This window comes from Pollachius pollachius (assembly GCF_949987615.1).
Source record: "Pollachius pollachius genome assembly, chromosome: 19".
NCBI lineage: Eukaryota > Metazoa > Chordata > Actinopteri > Gadiformes > Gadidae > Pollachius > Pollachius pollachius.
This window is the reverse complement of record NC_136952.1, coordinates 18,447,558-18,467,946: the sequence shown is the minus strand read 5'-3', so window position 1 is coordinate 18,467,946 and position 20,389 is coordinate 18,447,558. Positions and strand designations below refer to the sequence as shown.

At 44.5% G+C, this 20,389-nt stretch overlaps 1 protein-coding gene across 1 annotated transcript; it reads right to left on the bottom strand.

Moving 5' to 3' along the window:
* Positions 1–7,284: 7,284 nt before the first annotated feature.
* On the bottom strand, positions 7,285–19,885 carry LOC307090666 (uncharacterized protein). Its single transcript, XM_079757411.1, has 8 exons — positions 19,811–19,885; positions 19,639–19,701; positions 18,554–18,655; positions 17,769–17,885; positions 15,250–15,351; positions 14,494–14,610; positions 12,088–12,241; positions 7,285–10,773 (listed from the first exon to the last, which is right to left on the bottom strand). Exons 2-8 carry the CDS (start codon positions 19,673–19,675, stop codon positions 10,527–10,529), a joined length of 876 nt encoding a protein of 291 aa, XP_079613537.1. The 5' UTR covers positions 19,676–19,701; positions 19,811–19,885; the 3' UTR covers positions 7,285–10,526.
* Between the last annotated feature and the right edge of the window lie 504 nt (positions 19,886–20,389).

The window sequence follows — 20,389 nt, the reverse complement described above, 5'->3', positions numbered from 1 at the left end:
TTGTTGTCAATGTGTCCGCAGTCTTCTCCGTGAGGGTTCTCCAAGCTCCAGTCATCGGGTTCTGTTCCGGTGCCGGCTCGGTTCAGCCAGAACCTACAGGGAACAATAAGCAATATGCTGTAGGACATATTTTGACAGGATTTGACAGTACAAGGCATTTATAGAGCACATTTACAACACAAAGTGACAGGACAATCATTGAAATATAAATAATAGTAATTATTAACTTATATCTAGTCCTAGTCTAGTATATCTAATCAAGTCCTTAGCCTAACCTGTAGGCCTAGTCATCCATGAGCCAGATGCTCAACCATAAACATTAACAAAGTTTAAAGTGCCAATACATTTTTGAAATGGGCTCTAGAACACATTGTGCCATCGACGCTCGACTCAGACTTCTAAATACTGCCCGTTGAACTGGGCCTCTCACTTTCTTTTGTTTCATATTTGTTTCGACCAATCACGTTGCTGGAGGGGGAGTTTTAACCTACTGTAGATCTGGGGAGAGGAGGCTACCATCAACCCACTCCCACCGGCCCTCCTCCTCAGTGTCTGAGATCCCGATCCACAGCCTGGCTACCCTCTGCTCGGGCCTCCGACTGGCAGCCACAACAAAAGACTGAGGAAGGAGACAGAGAGGGGAAAACACATGGATTTATTATTTTAAGCATGTTTGATTTAGATTTTTTTTTAGATCTGTATAAAAACAAGGCATACAATAGGGTGGACCTGTGGATCACACGGGAAACTGCTGATGTTTACAAGAATGAAAACCTGCGTCCTGTTGTGTCTGCTTCCAACTTGCAGAAGACTTGATCTGAAAGGTAGGCTCTGGATAAAGGACTTGGTAAAGAACTATAGTTTTTTTGAGGATGCAGTAGTATTCGATTCTGCTCGGATTCTGTATCAACATGTCAATGTTATTATACAGTAAGCTCCAAAATAACTTTTTTTCTGTGAAAGACTATGCGGTTTGGGTCTCAAAAAGTGTTGGGGAGCAACATCCCCCCCCCCCCACACACACACACTTTATACCTGCTCCTGCTTGGTGTTGACGACCAGGAGGTCGCCCCCTTGTGTCCGGCACCAGGCCCTGCTGGCCGGCCAGGTGAGCACGCGGGACGAGAAGTAGTAGCACGTGGTCTGGAAAAGCCGCCAGTCCTCAGGACAGCTGTTACAAACCCGCTCTTTGCAGAAAAAGGTGAGAAAAATATAAATATAACGTAAATGCGCTGTCTATTTGGACATTGATTAGGCCTGTTCATCAATAATATCATCAATATTGGATACAAGTGTACTAGCTGGATGCCCACTCTAAACAGATGTATTTTGAGAGGGAATTCTGCCATATAGCTACCATTTGTATTCCTATTGACGACGGGGCAGTAGCGGTCCAATGAGCGATATTCTTCCTCCTTTGCGCGTAAGTCCACCAACATGGACTCCGTCTCCCCCGTTCTGCCCGTCTCTGTCCCCCTCGCATGCCGCCCCAGCAGGGTGCTCAGGTTGCGGTTCCGCTCTTGCAGCTCGGCGATGATGGAGTCTTTGACCTCCGGTTGTGCTTCACCATCTCCCGTCAGGATCGCATCTTCCTCCGCAATCCTCGCGGTGAGGTTCTCGATTTGCGCACCGAGTTCGGAGTTTAGTTGCACAAGTTCATCCCTTCGGTCGTTGGCATGAATCAGCTCCTCCCGTAGAAAGATGTTGCTGTCGGATAAGTTGAGCATTTGGGCTTCCAGCTCCGAGGTACTGAGGAGCAGAGAGGAGATGGTCTGGGACGAGGTCTTGCTCATGTTTTCTAAAGCCGCGATGTACACGACCATCTGTCCGTGGTCTCGGAGCAGTGTGTCGTAGGATGAGGTTTGTCTGGTCTGTTGGTCCTGCAGTTGGACGATGGCCGAGGACAAGGCCCGGTTCTTGATCGTGAGGCCGGCAGATGTTTGGTTGAGCTGTGTGCTCTGTTCCATAAGCCAGGTGTTGTTCTGCTGCAGGTGTTGGTTCTGTTCTCTGAGTTGGAGGTTGGCTTTGGTGGTGGTGAGGTGGTGGTCACTCAGATTCTGAAGGTCCAAGAGAAGATCCTCCATCCCTGGCTGGTTCTCCGACTTGTGGTCTGAACAAAACACAGGTTCTAGTGATATCATCTGCACCCCAATCTTGTACTTACAATGATAAAAACGTTATAAATTGATTGGCGATATGATATTGCAGTCCAGGGTGCGAACTACGGGGGGGCCAGGGGGGTCTCAGCCCCCCTTAATGAGACATGCTATCCCCTGAAAACATGATTGATGAAATTTTGGGGGGGGTCAATAATATATTGGCAAAATGCTGTTTTTTCCCATTCATTTCTTTTTTGTTTTTGTATTGCATAATCATGGATCACGTGTAAAATTTGGCTATTTTTAATGTATGATTTGCGCATGAGGGTGATTCATCAACTTCATAAAGATAGCGGCCTGCATGCAATTATTGTCCTCACCATTGAAGCGTGGGGGCGCTACGTCTTAAACGTCACTTAAAATCAGACATCGGAGAGCCGCTGGACCCGCGCATTACATGTTTTGCAGTCATGTCTAAAAGAAAACAGGGAAACCTACTCGCAAATTTTGGATTTACAAAGAAATCGAAGACTAATGACTGAGGAGCAGCAAGAGGCGAGTTCTTCAGCAGATGCTCGCTTGGGGACAACTGTTACGTATTTTAAGCACATGGGCTACCATACATAGCCACTAGGAAGTAGGATCGAACACATAAGCTGTAATTACCATACATAGCCACTAGGAAGTAGGATCGAACACATAAGCTGTAATTACCATACATAGCCACTAGTAAGTAGGATCGAACACATAAGCTGTAATTACCATACATAGCCACTAGGAAGAAGGATCGAACACATAAGCTGTAATTACCATACATAGCCACTAGGAAGCAGGATCGAACACATAAGCTGTAATTACCATACATAGCCACTAGGAAGTAGGATCAAACACATAAGCTGTAATTACTATACATAGCCACTAGGAAGTAGGATCAAACACATAAGCTGTAATTACTATACATAGCCACAAGGGGGGCAGGACATATAAGCTGCAATAACTATTCCAGCCACAGATGGCAGCACCTTTAGACAGGTGAGGAGGGTGGAGCCAATACGGCACATAGGACACGCCTACTCGGTATTAAAGCAGGGCCTGGAGCCAACGAAATCAGAAACATCCGGCAGTCCATACTAGGGAGTTAGGTAGAGAGGCCTGCTGTTTGTCGCTCACACGCGTGTCCATACAATTCCCCTCCTTTTGCTTCATAGTTACCATACCGAAATACTTTAACAAATAAAGTGAGTTCAAAGCGATCCCGATTAGACTACTTTCTTCAAGAACGCAACACAACCGACACCACCAACGCTGCACTTAGCGGGGACTGCTGCCGGTGAAAGCTCGCCAACAGCCGACAGCTCAGAGGCCGCTGATGACGGTGACTCCACCTGCCTCTCTCTCCCGGCTAACTGGACCAGCCAGCAGTGGAGAGAATGGAAGTCCCGCAACACCCGGCTGTTTGTTAGGGATGGAAAACTTGGGCAGAGACACAAAAACTCTTCTGCTTTCTGAAAAGGTCATTGGCACGCACTTATCAGAAGAGTGTATTAACGGAGATGTAAGCAGCCACACACAAAAAGGGTTGCGTAAAAAAGTGTATAAACATCGCGATAGCATAGCACACAAAAGGGCTGTTGAAGTCACAGAAACCAAGCAAAATGAGACTCTGCCAAACAGATTACGTGAGATAAATTCCAAGTTTAAAGAAGAGAAACGGCATCTTCATTCAGATCGGCCTATATGGTGGCCAAGGAAAGGCTGGTTTATAAAAAGCGCTCCTCCTGTGCATGAATCAGATAAGTCATGTGCTGAAATTATAGGCCATATTGCAAAGCATATGCGGATGAAGTTAGTCTCAAACATAAAAGAGATAAATTCAAAAATCAGCATAACCATTGATGAGAGCACGGTGCACGGACGCGCACATTATATGCGGTGTGATGTGAGTGGGAAAGGAGACGTGGACAATGTATTTTTAGACATTACAGAACCGACAAGGCACAAATGCGGAATCCATTTACAACAGCTTGAGACAGAGTTTGCGCCAAACGGGATTAGATGATGAGTTTTGGGGGAACAACCTCATCAGCATCGCCACAGATGGTGCTGCAGTTCTTACCGGCAAAACCACTGGACTGATTGCGAAGCTTAAACGTGACTTCCCAAACATTCACTCCATACACTGCCTGGCCCACCGCCTTGAATTGGCTGTCCATGACTCTCTCAAAGAGGTTGCTGGATGTAACCATTTCGTTTTTCATCTCCAAACTGTACGCTCTGTATCACCAGTTCGCAAAGAATGCGCGATTGCTCGAGGAAGCGGCTGCAGACCTCAATATGCAAATTTTGAGAATTGGGCAGGTATTCAGGTGGGTGGCGAGTAGTTTTATTACTGGAAAAGCAGTCTGGAATAACTACCCTGCATTAGCGCGCCACTTCAAGACAGCAAGCGAGGATACATCTCGCAATGACACCGAAACGTGCTTATATGTGCTGACATAAGGCAAGTAGGCATACAGGCTTGTAATAATGGATGTGTTTTGAGTGGTATAGTTCGCACACTGTACCCATATTAATATATTTGACCTGTCTTAGGCTACATGTCCTCTGAATCAAATTAAAATCAATCTTTCTTTTTTTCCAATGACTTCTATATAAACTTTGATCATGCTTACTCACACAACATGGATAGAGCGACGCAGACGAGCAGCAGAGACCCGCAGACCGCAGACAGCGTCCTGACCGCGGCGGGAGGTCCGGGACACAGCGCCTTCTGGTGGCCTCGCTTACCACAAGGGGAACCTGGAGACACACAGATTAGGGTCCAGGATGATTCGACGACTGCTGTTTAACCAAATAAATAAATAAATACAAAATAATTATAGTCATATACCCATTACCTTCATAAATGTTATGATGTTAGTTTTTATTACTATTATCAAAATTTGTCGATTACTATTAGGCTACTATTAGGCTAAGTTGAATTATAATTCTTATTATGATTCTTATTATCATACACTAATGTAAATATCCACTAATAAGCGACGGTTGGGTTTCCTAAATAAGCAGGTAGCTATAGTTCTCGGTCCTTCAGTGGAGTGTTACCCCTCACCTGTGCGCGGGTCATGCTTTACGGTGTTGATGGGACCCGACGGCCTGCCGTTGAAACCTGGGATCCACTGCTGGCCCACCATCTTATCTCAGCCCTTCAGGAATTCAGGAATACAAATCAGGTTCTGACAACACTAAAGAATCGCTCATGTCTGCAGGCTATTGAAATACTTAGTATATTACTACCAGCCGGCTGAGTATAACTACTTAATAACTAATTACGTTATGTTATATGTTTAGCCATCAGGTAGGCCTACCAGCGATTCATCCTTCCTTCATGTAGGTTTACATTATCTTACCTGTAGCAGCAGAGAGAGAGAGAGAGAGAGAGAGAGAGAGAGAGAGAGAGAGAGAGAGAGAGAGAGAGAGAGAGAGAGAGAGAGAGAGAGAGAGAGAGAGAGAGCGAGGGCGAGAGATCAGCTTTTTAAACAGATGTAAAATAAAACAAAATACACATAATTTAGAAAGCGAAGGACTCACGTAGGGCTTGTACCTGTTGGCCTAAATGGGATTCTTGTTGTCCAGGTGAAACAAATGGCGGATAAATCAAGGAAAGTGATTGAGTTGTGGTTCCTAAAGGTTCCGACTCGGGAGTGGAGGGAGCTGGGAAAACAGAAGAGCTGTGGTGTGTCTCTTCTGATCTCCTTTATACCTCTATAAGCCCTGTATCACAGACAGAGACACACACAAAGCTAAGTCTTTCATGTGGTCGTCTTATCTGCTCTGGAACAATGTGTGCTAACACCGAGAGGAACGAGGTGGTGGAGAACGAGGGTCCAGACCAGAGGAGGTGTGGGGGTCTAGCCCTCCATTGTAATGGATCATTCAATGGATATTAGGCTGTTATATATCTACATTCATATGGTGAACTATTGCGTTTGTTCATTGATTCAGGCCTACAAATTTCATTCATTACAATAACAGTAATGAATTGAGGCCTGATCCCTTACTTAAGGATTTACGTTGTTTATTATACCCTTTTATTCTTAGGCTGCATTGATTCAATTAAATACATGATAGCTGTTCTGCCACCAGATGGCAGTAGGGTTTTCTTTAATGGTGCAGGCCTACTATCTCCAGGGGTTTTCATGGAGATGTTATGGTAGACGGTTGAGGGTTAAGGATTGTCTTGATAAGATAGAGGAAGCCACAGGATACAATAAATAACTTCCGTAGATAAAAAGCCATGACGCGGCGCCAATAAACCCCGAAGGATCTCAACGCTGTGTGGAAAAAGTGAACCGTAAATACTCATTTGTGTATCCTTTAAATTCATGCTTTAATTCTCGCAAAAGAGAACAGGCAACTTATTGCCTTATTCATCTCGGCATGTTTGTTGGCAATTTGGATTCAAACTTCAGGTCAACGCTAAGTGTGGCTTAAGAGCAGGAACCGCAGTCACCGGGAGAGAACCGGAGCAGATAACAGGCTGTTCTCTCTTAACTGAGAGGAACTCTACTGATTGCGGTGTGGAGGCAAGTTTGTGTGAACAGAGGCTTCCTCGGCCAACAATAATTTCGCTTATCCATCGACAGTACCAGCTCAACTCGCATCGACTCGGCCCGCCTTTTTTTTTTTTTTTTTTTGCGTTTCTATGGCCAAAATGTGTTAGGCCTACCTGGTACCTGGTATGTGTGTGTGTGTGTGTGTGTGTGTGTGTGTGTGTGTGTGTGTGTGTGTGTGCGTGTGTGTAAGCGTGTGCGTGTGTCTCTTATGGTTCTATTCTGTGTAAATAACTCACTTAATTAGTTCATCTTGAACCAGGAGACCTGTCACATCTTTCTGTTACACTATCCCCTATTATCAACATGCCCCCTATAGTCTCATTATCTGATCTTTACGACTCTTCCTCTTACACGCTTGACCACACACACACACACACACACACACACACACACACACACACACACACACACACAAACATCACACACACACACACACGATATGTGTCTGTGTATACATAGATATATTTCATTTATAAATGATTATGACATATAATTTGCAGTATTAAAAACTAATGTTAGAATAAATAACGAAAATAAGAAAGATGTTAAGACAAGAAGGTATTCTACAATGATGGTTTTGTAGCCCATACTTTAATGATTATGTAACACAGCAAAAAAGATCGATCAGTATCGATCATATTGATACAATTCGTATTATTTATATTCTTATTAACATGAGTTATCTAGTTATCGGGATCTTCAACCATCAACTCAAATGTTATTTCATTCGCTTACTCCAACATTATTTTACTTGTTCAATCACACTTTATTTCCTTCATCCATTGAAACATTATTTCATGAATTTAAACCTTACATCCTGTCAATCAAACATTATTTCATTCATTAATTCTAACGTTATTGGATGAATTAACCCAAACACTATTTCAATGTTTCTTAATATGTGTGTTAATATATATTTGCTTGTGTGTGTGTTTGCATCAGGGTAAGGGAAAGCAGTTTCCTTTATATCAGGGCTCTCTCTCCTCACAGCCAGGAACTGTCTGTCGTCAGGGAAGCTTGATGCAAATGCTGGCTGTTTCCCAAACAACCTCCCTTCCTCTGCCCTGCCCTCACCGTGTCTCACACATTAATTAAGACTGAAATGATTGTGGACAGCAGTGCCTGGCTCCTCTTAGACCAAGACGATAAGGTGGGAACTGCTTATGAAGGGTGAAACTGCTTATGAAGGGTGAAACTGCTTATGAAGGGTGAAACTGCTTATGAATAGTGAAAGTGCATATGAAGTTTGGACCCATTATCTCACTCACAGGATACAGCTTTGTTTGAAAATCAATTCACTTACAGATTTATTATATTTCATTCTGTTCACCAGTGCTCGGTATGTTATGTATGTCTGTTATTTTCTGTGCCATACTAGGTTCAATGTCAGCGATGTGAATTCAATAAGTCGCTGTAGAGTGTCCTAGCAAATGATCTCCAACCTGTTGGTTGTTTGTCAATCTGACCCGAATCGACCAATTGGTGCTCACTGAAGAGCCAAAGGGGTGGAGCTTGACAAATTCCCACGTCACCTCCCTGGACTGAGTCCAGCTGGTTGTATTCTGGCCAATCTACCTAGTTATGGTTAAGATTATGATTAGGTTAAGGTGTTATGGTCAGGTCTTGAGGTTAAGGTTAGGGTTATTTTTAAGGTTATGGTTAGGTTAAGGTGACAAGGCTCGGGTAATGGGAAGGTTAAGGGGTCAAGGTAAGGGTATTGGTTAGATTTAGGGGTTAAGGTTAGGGTTATGGTTAGGGTTGTGTTATGGCAATGGAAAGTGTTATTGTCAGGGTGATGGTAAGGTAGAACAAGGGTGTTTTTCCGTTGTTGTATCTTCTATCAAGCCAGGGGCTTCTCCAGGGCTGCAGCTAAATGCTGCTTTAACTTGTGCTTCCAAGTTGTATGAGTCAGTTGGGGAGGGGCTGATATATTGAGATATTGAGATATTGACATCGATGAGTTAAATGGAAAAGATAGTTTGGGCATTAATAACGTTTCGATAACATTTCTAGCAAGAAATGTGTGTTTTACTTTCATAATCTTCGTCCAGTGAATGTAGATGATGTTTAGTAACTTCTTTCGTCACTGCCAAAGGCTTGGCATTGTGTGTAACGCAGTGTGTTCGTTTTACTGTAAAGGAAGATGTTCTTTCAATAAAAAATTGGAGTGACCAAAGAAGGACATTTATTCTTCTTATTTGGGGCAGACTAGTCCGACACGCTTTTATGGGGCACAACGAAAGTTTATGTTAACTTTACCTCCGCCATTCCAGTGCTTAATTTTATACATTCATTTAATTGTATTAGATAATCTTAGATAATTGCGTGAATGCAATCAATTAAGATTGATAGATGTAAATTATATTCAAAAGGTTACAAAGAATATCAACATGGGTGTCATATACATACAGGAAGTGAAGCAATCGGCATTCATAAAAAATCATCCAAATCCAAGGAACCCCCCACATTAGAGTAAATAAAACATATATATATATATATATATATATATATATATATAAAACTGATGTTATTTCAAGTTCCCCATTTCCAGTGGGATGGAGATAGGAATTTGACCTAAATAATAACGTAAATAATAATAATTAAATAATATTTTTTTAAAGTATCAGGAAGGGAGATTGTTAAGTAAAATTTGTGGGCGCCTCTATGATATTATTTACTGTAGCCGGTTATCGACTTGTGTGGACTTGTGTGCACAGACTTGGAAAACTGTCTTTTTAAATAAACTCCCGGTATGCTAACTAAGTTGTTGATTCTTCGTTTTATGTGTAGGGACCCTAGTCACGCTACTGCAGAAGTTTGGTGCTATTTTGAGCAATATTAGTGGTTAAAAAAAGCAGATTTGGAAGTGTTCACTGTGCCCCTAGCCAATAACATAGAAGCCATTTGGGCTGGTATATTGCTCCGGGCAACTTTGGGCAAACTCTATACTCGATTATCAACGAAAAAAAGTGTCTGAAGGGCTTATTTTATGGGTTTTCATGCCGAAAAAGACCCTGGGTTAAATTTTCGCCAGAATTAAACCTTAATTCATCTAATTCAGATCAGATGAAACAATACATGAATGGGTATCAACCCGTTCACCATCTGCCTATATACAAAGTGAATCATAATGTATGTATTTATAGAGTTAATATAATTAAGTTATCTCACCAGTGTTATGTTCTAGCTCTCAGGTTATTTCCCTCCAAGCTAATGTGTTGGCTTTGATGCCACTTATTGCTACAGCAGTATGATTGCTTGAATGCTAATTTAGCAATAATTCAATCAAGCATGTTAACTCCCGTGCTACTTGTAGTTATTCCTCTAGCTTTGTGCTAGCTTTTATGCTTTCCCCATCATCAGTGTTATATACTGTCCTGAATGCTTTTAACTCATGGTCTAACTTCTAGCACATTTTCTAACTTCAACACAGTTTACTTGAAGCCTGTTCAATATTTTGAGATAATTCAACAGAACCTACATCAGAAATTTACGTTGTCTATGTAATCTTATTAATGATAACCATTTTAGCATGTAGCTCGCTAGTTAACATATGTAATGTTCCGTTAGGAGAAAACCAGGGTTGCCGAAGGCATAGGATTTTTAGATCAATGCATTACATTTGATCAGACTAATACATTTTACTTGAAGAATTTAGATTAAGGTTAATACGATTAGTTTGACAAACTATTCCTTGTTTATACTAACACAGCCTAGTGGTCAGGTTGTCAGTCCGCTACCGTGCAGTCAGTAAACTAACCATCCTGATCAGGGGCCCCTGTGCCCCATAGGGCAGGCGCTGGGTGCCGGGGCCTCAGTCCCGCCCGTTGCTCTTCCGGACCACCAGGTAGACGAGGAGGGGGATGAGGCTGACCGGGCCTAGCGTTAGCACCACCACCAGGGCGTGGGGTGCGTCGGGAAGTGCCACGCTCTCCTCGGGGCAGTGGAGGAAAAAGGTGGCGTGCTTGTGGAGGAAGTAGTCCTGCACGGTGGGGTTGGGGTAGTAGCAGCCCAGGACGGCACACAGCCGCTCCAGGCAGCGGGTCAGGTTGTTGTAGGGCCTGCAGCCAGGCGGCACACGGGGACATCAGCAGCAATAAGACAGGTCGCTCCCCGATGCCATTTCATTCTATTCATTCATTGAAGCATTACTCCATTCATTGAAACATTACTCCATTCATTGAAACATTTTTGCAATCATACATTCATTTCAAGCATTATTCTATCCATTCAAACCGGACATTATTTTATTTATTAATTCAAACACTATTTCATTAATTCCTTCAGTGAAACATTAATTTATTCCAACAATCGTTGGAACAATATACACATTACAATTAATTAACTCATTTATTCAAACATTTTATTTCAATTATTCATACATGAAATCAACATTATTTAATTCATCCATGCAAACATTATTTAATCATTCCTTAATAGTTTCCTAGTGATGTGTGTAAATGTGTGTACATCCTTGTGCCTGTGCATATGTGTTTTGTTTGTGTATTGAAGTGTGTATATGTGTGTGTGCTTGTGTATTTTTATGTGCATCAATGTGTGTACATACTAGCCTGTCCGTGTTTCCTAATATATGTTTATATATGTGTGTGTGTAAACGTGTTTGTGCGTGTGTGTGTGTGTTTGCATAATATATGTGTTGGTGTGTGTGCTTCTTTGTGCATGCATGCGTATGTGTGTTTGTGTGTGTGTGTGTCTCAGGGCCCTCTCATATCAGTGGAGGAAACGTCTGTCGTCAGGGCGAAGCTAATGCCGACTGCACTTAACAGCGCATACAGGAAGTGTTATGAAGGAAACTGCCTCTGCGGTATCAACGTGTAATCTGATTTGTTGTGTTCTATCCCAGTCCGTTCTGTTCTTTTGTGTTCTAATCTACTCTACTCTGTTCTATTATATCCCAGTGGTTTATGTTCTTTTCAGTCCCATTCTACTCTACTCTGTTCTATTATACCCCAGTGGTTTATGTTCTTTTCAGTTCCATTCTACTCTACTCCGTTCCATTCTATCCCTGACTGTTTATGATTTTCTATTTTCTGGTTAACTCTAGTGTATACCCTTCCATCTACTCTATCCTACCGTCTCCTGTCTTCTACTCTTTCTATTGTCATTCTTGGATCACTCTCTCCATCTAATGAACCGACTGGCTTTACTGAGGAGAAGGAGGGGGCTCTCTCGGCCCACCTTTCACCCCATCACCTCTCACTAAATCCATGACCTCCCACCCAACCTATGACTTCCCAACATATGACCTCCCATCCAACCCACAACCTCTCACGCAAAACATATCGCCCCAGCCATTACCTCTCATCTCACCCATGACCTCTCATCCCACAACCTCTCTCCCCATGACTCCTCACCTGAACACGTGGTCGAAGGAGCACCATTGCTGGGCCCCCATGGCCTCCATAGTCTTCTCAAACTCCCAGCCACATACACTGTCCATGACCTGCTCCAGAACCTCCTGCTGGCAATATGTGAGAGGATGCATGTCCTCCTGGTCCTGGAAATTTTCTGGAGGGGTGGGAGGAGGCAGGGTTTTGTAGTTAATGGTTAGTAAAAAGGTGCTTGGTTCCGCAATCTCCGTGTCCACTACCTGTAGGTATCCTAGGGTAGGATTTGGGGGTCGGCTTGGCTCAGGAGGTAGGGCATTTGTCTTGTAACCGAAAGGTTGCTAGTTCGATCCCCAGCTCCTCCTAGCTGAGGGAGCTGTTGATGTGTCCCTGAGCAAGACACTTAACCCTAACTGCTCCTGACGAGCTGGCTGTCGCCTTGCATGGTTGACTCTGCCGTCGGTGTGTCAATGTGTGTATTAACCGAAGTCGCTTTGGATAAAAGCGTCTGCTAAATGCCCTAATTGTAATTGATTTCCCCCTAACCCCTACATGCTCCTTAAAGGTGCTGTTGATAAGGTTTAGCAATAGCTGTCGTTTGAGTATTGTTTTTTGGTAATGCCACCCCCAGATCTGTTGCGCTGACAATATCTGTTCTGAGTGACTGTAAGCCCGCCTCCGTATGAGACAGTTTGGATTGAAGGTTAATTTCTGAGCAATCAGGGCCTCTCTTCCCTGATAGGTTTTGGGAGTCCATCACGCCCGTCAATCACAGGGGCCTTACTGCAACACTTCTCAATGACAGAGAAGGGGCAGCAGAGAGGGAGGACATTTGGGGGATTATTCATTTTCTTGAATTTATTAGCTTGAATTTGCTTTGTTAATTGTAAAGAGTTCAACTCGTATATTCATTTTAGATCAATGTTATTTTTGAAAATATTAAACAGCAAAGCATCATTTTGTTACTAACGAAAAATAACTAAAGCTCAATAAGAATACAATGTAAATCCCCAGATTCTCAAATTCTCATGCTTTTGTAGATCAACTCTTTCACGTTCTCAGGGCGAAAGTGTCGACAGAGATGATTGGTTTGATTGGTTTGTTTCCTGAGAGAAGCAGAGGAATGTTTTTTTAACAGGAACAGAGTCTGGGTGATGTTAATAAAACAGCTTTCCTTCAACAGGCATTCCTCCCATTCTCTGGATGCTCCCAAATTTGTTTGTTCCTCAGCATACAGTATAACTGTTGTTCTAGTGGCTAGTACTGACACATTCTGCAGTTGTCCTCTAACGATCAGCTGGGTCCATCTCTAACTGCCAGTAGCTGAACAGATCAATGGTACAGTACCAATCTTCTCTAGACAGGGAGATGAGGGATTCCTCTATCTGAGGCAAGGGGTCAGCATGTTTATGGGTGACCCCATCTTTCTTCTTGATCAAAAGAAGGATGCTAATGTTCTCACTACCCTGGCATGGTGTTCTTGGCCAAGCCCTCACAGCCTAGAATGTTCATCTCCTTTGTTTGTGAGGTTTCCTGTGCCATTTGGCACAGGAAACCTCCTACTCAGTGTCTGTGTCTCAGTTTCTACCAAAGTTAACAAGTGCTACATTTTTACATTTGCATTTAGGGGATTTTGCTGACACCTTTATCCAAAACGACTTACAACCATTCACACACCCACGGCAGAGTCTACCGCAGACACCTCACCCTGATTTTCTGACAGCCAGCTTGTCAGGGGCAATCAGGGTGAGGTGTCTTACTCAGGGACACCTCGGCACTAGGAGGAGCCGTGGATCGAACTAGCAACCTTCCGGTCATCCGGTCTACCTCCTGAGCTACTGCCGCCCTTGTGTCATTAATGACACATTGTCACATTGCAATCTATGTTTTAAGTGGTAATGAATTATTCCTGAACAATTATTAATAACCTCTGATTCACAGTGGATAAACGTCAATAACACAGTCTTCTCACTGCTCAGGCAGAAGATTAGTTGAGGAAGATGTGGCGCCGAGGATGATATGAGGCTGATAAAGATAATGAGGGAGACGAGATTAGAAGGACGATGTAGGGGAGATAAGAAGATGATGGAGATTAACCTATGCAGAGATTATATGTTGATATGAGGAGGAGGAGGCAGATGATATGAGGAAGAGGAGGCAGATGATATGAGGAAGAGGAGGCAGATGGTATGAGGAAGATGAGGCAGATGATATGAGGAAGAGGAGGCAGATGATATGAGGAGGAGGAGGCAGATGATATGAGGAAGAGGAGGCAGATGATATGAGGAGGAGGAGGCAGATGATATGAGGAAGAGGAGGCAGATGATATGAGGAGGCAGATGATATAAGAAAGAGGAGGCAGATAGTATGAGGAAGAGGAGGCAGATGGTATGAGGAGGCAGATGATATGAGGAAGCGGTAGATGAGCCTCACCATCCTCCTCTGTGGTCAGGTTCAGTTTGGCGTCAGGCAGCAGACCCAGCACAGCCTCACGCTCAGCCAGCTCCTCTGAGGCCCTGGAGAACGGGGCCCTCTCCGGCTCCGCCGTACCTTCAGGGTTCATGTTGGTCGTGACGGGAACGTTAAAGGAGCGCCACTGTTGTTTTCAGCTCTCTGTTAACACCCCTTTAGTTCAGTTTCAACAAGCAGAGGACTGGGGTGTACATTAGCTAAGCAAGCAGGGTTATCCTATGACCAGCCAATAAGAAGCTATGCATACAATAGCATGTTTCTAATCTAGGTAGGGAGTCCTTCAATGCAAAACGCAATGAAGGACTTGCATGTTTACAAGTGATGTCGAGGATGCTGGCGTCATGAGATATTCATGATTGCATTTCGTAAAGACGTCTGGGCCTAGCTGAGCAACAACTCATTTAAAATATGTCCGCAGCCTTTTTTGAATTTCAGAATTCAGACTGATGATGTTGCTCTCTTCTCTCTTTCTGAATCTGGTTGGAAGTAAAAAAAAACATACTCTTAAAACAGTCTTCTACCCAGATTTCTGTTTATCTTTTAACCATGGTATATCGTGGTTTACCATGCTCCGTAGATTGCTAAACTTTCCTTAGGAAAGGAAAGTTTTTTAATTTGGCAGACAATGCTCCCTTTTTGATCATGAACTGAAGTTCGGTCATATCATTTGAACATTTGTTGGAAAAGACCAGACAAAGTGCTCATATTTTTGCTCACCATAATGCTTTGTAACCGAGGTGAGGTTGCTCTCCTCTAAGGACCCTCCCCACCACAGCTCCTCTCTCCCTGAGCTGTTCGTCACGTTGCCTGAGCGAATACCTGCCAGGAGAAAAACATGTTTTTCATTAAACTGGGCCCTTAACGCTGGCACACGGGACCTTTAACGCTGGCACACGGGGCCTTAACGCTGGCACACCGGACCTTAACGCTGGAACACGGGGCCTTAACACTGGCACCCGGGGTCTTAACGCTGGCACATGGGGCCTTAACGCTGGCACCCGGGGCCTTAACGCTGGCACATGGGGCCTTAACGCTGGCACCCGGGGCCTTAACGCTGGCACATGGGGCCTTAACGCTGGCACACAGGGCCTTAACGCTGGCACACGGTGCCTTAACGCTGGCACACGGGGCCCTTAACGCTGGCACACGGGGCCTTAACGCTGGCACCCGGGGCCTTAACGCTGGCACACAGGGCCCTTAACGCTGGCACATGGGGCCTTAACGCTGGCACCCGGGGCCTTAACGCTGGCACACGGGGCCCTTAACGCTGGCACACGGGGCCTTAACATTGGCACACGGGGCCCTTAACACCATCACAATTTTGGGGTCTATCGCCCTCACCCCATCATCTGATCAGCAGAAGATCAGAAGGACCCAGAAACACAGGACCCTGGAACAGGACCCTGGAACACAGGACCCTGTGAACAGGACCCTGGAACAGGACCCTGGAAAAGGACCCTGGAACAGGACCCTGGAACACATGACCCTGGAACAGGACCCTGTGAACAGGACCCTGGAACAGGACCCTGTGAACAGGACCCTGAAACAGGACCCTGGAACACAGGGACCTGTGAACAGGACCCTGAAAAAGGACCCTGGAACACAGGACCCTGGAACAGGACCATGTGAACAGGACCCTGGAACAGGACCCTGGAACACAGGACCCTGGAACAGGACCCTGTGAACAGGACCATGGAACACAGGACCCTGTGAACAGGACCCTGGAACAGGACCCTGGAACAGGACCCTGGAACACAGGACCCTGGAACACAGGACCCTGGAACAGGACCCTGGAACACAGGACCCTGTGAAGAGGACCCTGGAACAGGACCCTGGAACACAGGACCATGGAACAGGACCCTGGAACAGGACCCTGTGAACAGGACCCTGGAACAGGACCCTGTGAACAGGACCCTGGAACACAGGATCCTGTGAAGAGGACCCTGGAAAAGGACCCTGGAACACAGGACCCTGGAACAGGACCCTGTGAACAGGACCCTGGAACAGGACCCTGGAACACAGGACCCTGGAACAGGACCCTGTGAACAGGACCCTGTAACACTGGACCCTGGAACAGGACCCTGTGAACAGGACCCTGGAACAGGACCCTGTAACACAGGACCCTGGAACAGGACCCTGGAACACAGGACCCTGTGAAGAGGACCCTGGAACAGGACCCTGGAACACAGGACCATGGAACAGGACCCTGGAACAGGACCCTGGAACAGGACCCTGTGAACAGGACCCTGGAACAGGACCCTGGAACAGGACCTTAACCTCTCTCCCCACCCACGACCTCTCTCCCCATGACTCTGATGAATGTAAGCTAAATATCTAGCTAAAGTGATAATTAATATTCTTGAACCATTAATAATAACTCTGTATCACATTAGATGAACGTAAACATCACAGTCTCCTCACTGCTGAGGCAGAAGATAATATGCGGCTGATAATGAGGAAGACTAGATTAGAAGGAGGTGAGATAAGAACTTCTCATCTAACCTTCATCGTTAATAATTAACATATTAATATATTATGTATGAGGAAGAGGAGGCAGATGATATGAGGAAGAGGAGGCAGTTGATAGGAAGAGGAGGCAGATGATATGAGGAAGAGGAGGCAGATGATATGAGGAAGAGGAGGCAGTTGATATGAGGAAGAGGAGGCAGTTGATATGAGGAAGAGGAGGCAGTTGATATGAGGAAGAGGAGGCAGTTGATATGAGGAAGAGGAAGCAGATGATATGAGGAGGAGGAGGCAGATGATATGAGGAAGAGGAGGCAGTTGATATGAGGAAGAGGAGGCAGATGATATGAGGAAGAGGAGGCAGATGATATGAGGAAGAGGAGGCAGATGATATGAGGAAGAGGAGGCAGTTGATATGAGGAAGAGGAGGCAGATGATTGAGGAAGAGGAGGCAGATGATATGAGGAAGAGGAGGCAGATGATATGAGGAGGAGGAGGCAGATAGTATGAGGAAGATGAGGCAGATGATATGAGGCAGATGATATGAGGAAGAGGAGGCAGATGATATGAGGAAGAGGAGGCAGATGATATGAGGAGGAGGAGGCAGTTGATATGAGGAAGAGGAGGCAGATGATATGAGGAGGAGGAGGCAGATAGTATGAGGAAGAGGAGGCAGATGATATGAGGAAGAGGAGGCAGATAGTATGAGGAAGAGGAGGCAGATGGTATGAGGAGGCAGATGATATGAGGAAGCGGTAGATGAGCCTCACCATCCTCCTCTGTGGTCAGGTTCAGTTTGGCGTCAGGCAGCAGACCCAGCACAGCCTCACGCTCAGCCAGCTCCTCTGAGGCCCTGGAGAACGGGGCCCTCTCCGGCTCCGCCGTACCTTCAGGGTTCATGTTGGTCGTGACGGGAACGTTAAAGGAGCGCCACTGTTGTTTTCAGCTCTCTGTTAACACCCCTTTAGTTCAGTTTCAACAAGCGGAGGACTGGGGTGTACATTAGCTAAGCAAGCAGGGTTATCCTATGACCAGCCAATAAGAAGCTATGCATACAATAGCACGTTTTTCATCTAGGGGTAGGGGCATCTTCAGTGCAAAACAGTTTACAAGTGGTGTCGCGTCATGAACATGAATATGAGATATTCATGTTTGCATTTGGTAAAACCTCAGGCTGGGCCTTGCTGGGCAGCAACTCATTTAAAAAATGGCTGCAGCCTTATCTGAAGTTCAGAAATTCAGCCGATCAGAGTGATGTTTTTGCCCTATTGGCACTTACTGAATCTGGTTGGAAGTAAACAAAAACATACTCTTAGAAAAGTCTTCCACATAGATTTCTGTTAATCTTTTAACCATGGTATATCGTGGTTTGCCATGCTCCGTAGATTGCTAACCTTTCCTTAGGCAAGGAACGTTTTTTAATTAGGGTAGACTGTGGTGCTCCCTGTTCATTATGAACTGAGATTTGGTCGTACCGTTAAAAAAATGTTTGAAAAGGCTTTCAACAGGATCTAGGCCAGACTGATACATTTTTTCTGCTCATATTTCTGCTCACCATTATGCTTTGTAACCGAGGTGAAGTTGCTCTCCTCTAAGGACCCTTCCAACCTCAGCTCCTCTCTCCCTGAGCTGTTCGTCACGTTGCCTGAGCGAATACCTGCCAGGAGAAAAACATGTTTTTCATTAGAATATAAAGCAGGGGTCGGCAACCCTGACAGGGGCCGCACACAATCTGTAGGCTTTAATACATTTTATTTTGTGCGTGTGTGTGTGTGTGTGTGTGTGTGTGTGTGTGTGTGTGTGTGTGTGTGTGTGTGTGTAGACGATATTTTTGCATTGTCACTCTAGACAGGGAGACAAGAAGCTACAGTAAAGCAATAAATAAATAAATGCATATTATGAAATTTGTTACAGGCATAACGGGGGTCTTTGAATTATTTTTAAACATTCTAAAGTGGCAGTCCCTGCTATAAAGGATACTTTTAGATGGGTTTCAATGCATGAAGTTATATAGCAGCTTACAAGTGAGGCCCAGAACAATCAAAGCAAACAGTCAAACTTGGTGCACCTCCTTACAAAATAAAATAATAATTAGAAAACCTCTGGACGGTGGGCAGAGAAGCTACATGAACCAGAAAGACAAAGTTTGTCATTTTCTTTATTTATCATTAGTGTTTGTCAAGTGCTTTTTATGCTCGTTGTGCAACATATCAACAACATATCAAAGTTCTAAATTCAACCGCTAAAAACAAACCCCTGATTTCAGTAGATAACTCTGAATTCCGGGGTCCCTTGAAAGTCATTTCATTACTGAAGTGGCACTCTCTAGACGCGCCTAATGCAGATACAGAGACCTATGAAGGCCTTAGGACTAATCACTAATGAGTCAATGACTGACAAATCAAAAGTAATCTCTCTAACATGAACCACATTGCCCCAGTGGGTCACTCCTCAGAGGAAAACAGCAACACAAACACGCAGTCCTACTCAAACTCTCAAAGGAATCTGGCCGGAAATGCCCACCAAACCTGGTTGATAGCACACTGATCTCAACTGAGATTACACCGGGTCTGTACCTGTGTGTGTGCGTGTGTGTAAGAGAGCGTGTGTTGTAGTAAATTAGCAATAGGCAAATCGTACCTGAGAACAGAGCGGTAAAGAGCAGGTGGACAAGCATGGTGGTTGATAGATGGCTGTTGATGACTGTTGAATCAGGTAGTAAGGAGTCAATCAGTGGCAGTAGCAGCCGGTCAGAAGGCAGAAATGATCAGGCATGGAACTGATAGGCAGCAGTCGATCTGTGAGTAGTCACCTCAGTCCCTGAGTCCGTCAGTCTTAAATAAGGTCAATATCCTGTCCAAGACGTCTGTCCTCGGGGTTTGGGAGCAGAGTGGGTCTGAAGTTAGTCCACCCCTGCTTTTGTTGGCACCACTCGTATGCCTAGCCATATGTGTGTGTGTTTGGGGGAAGTGTTGTGTGTTTATGTGTGTGTGTTGTTTTGTGTGTGAGGCAGAGAAGGCAAGATAGACAGAGAGGGGGAGACAGAGAGAAATTCTAACTTTCCAATTGCAATTTTGACTTGTCTTGTGTTTTAATTTTTTTGTGTTTTATTTTTTCATTATTTCAATGTGTTGGAAGTATTTCATGGATTATGTTATAATATAATAAATCTGATATTTACATATATAAGTAATGCAATAGAATGTTTCAATAAAAATGCCACAGCAATGTTTATTTGGAAAGAAACGATAAAACAGAAGAATCCAGAGAGGAGATAGAACCAGGCATGGGCGAGAGACGGTGATACACAGAGAGAGAGGACACTAGAACATACAGTCATTAGGTTCTTTCAAAACGTTTGAAGTCTATCTTTATGGGTTGCGGTGAAAGT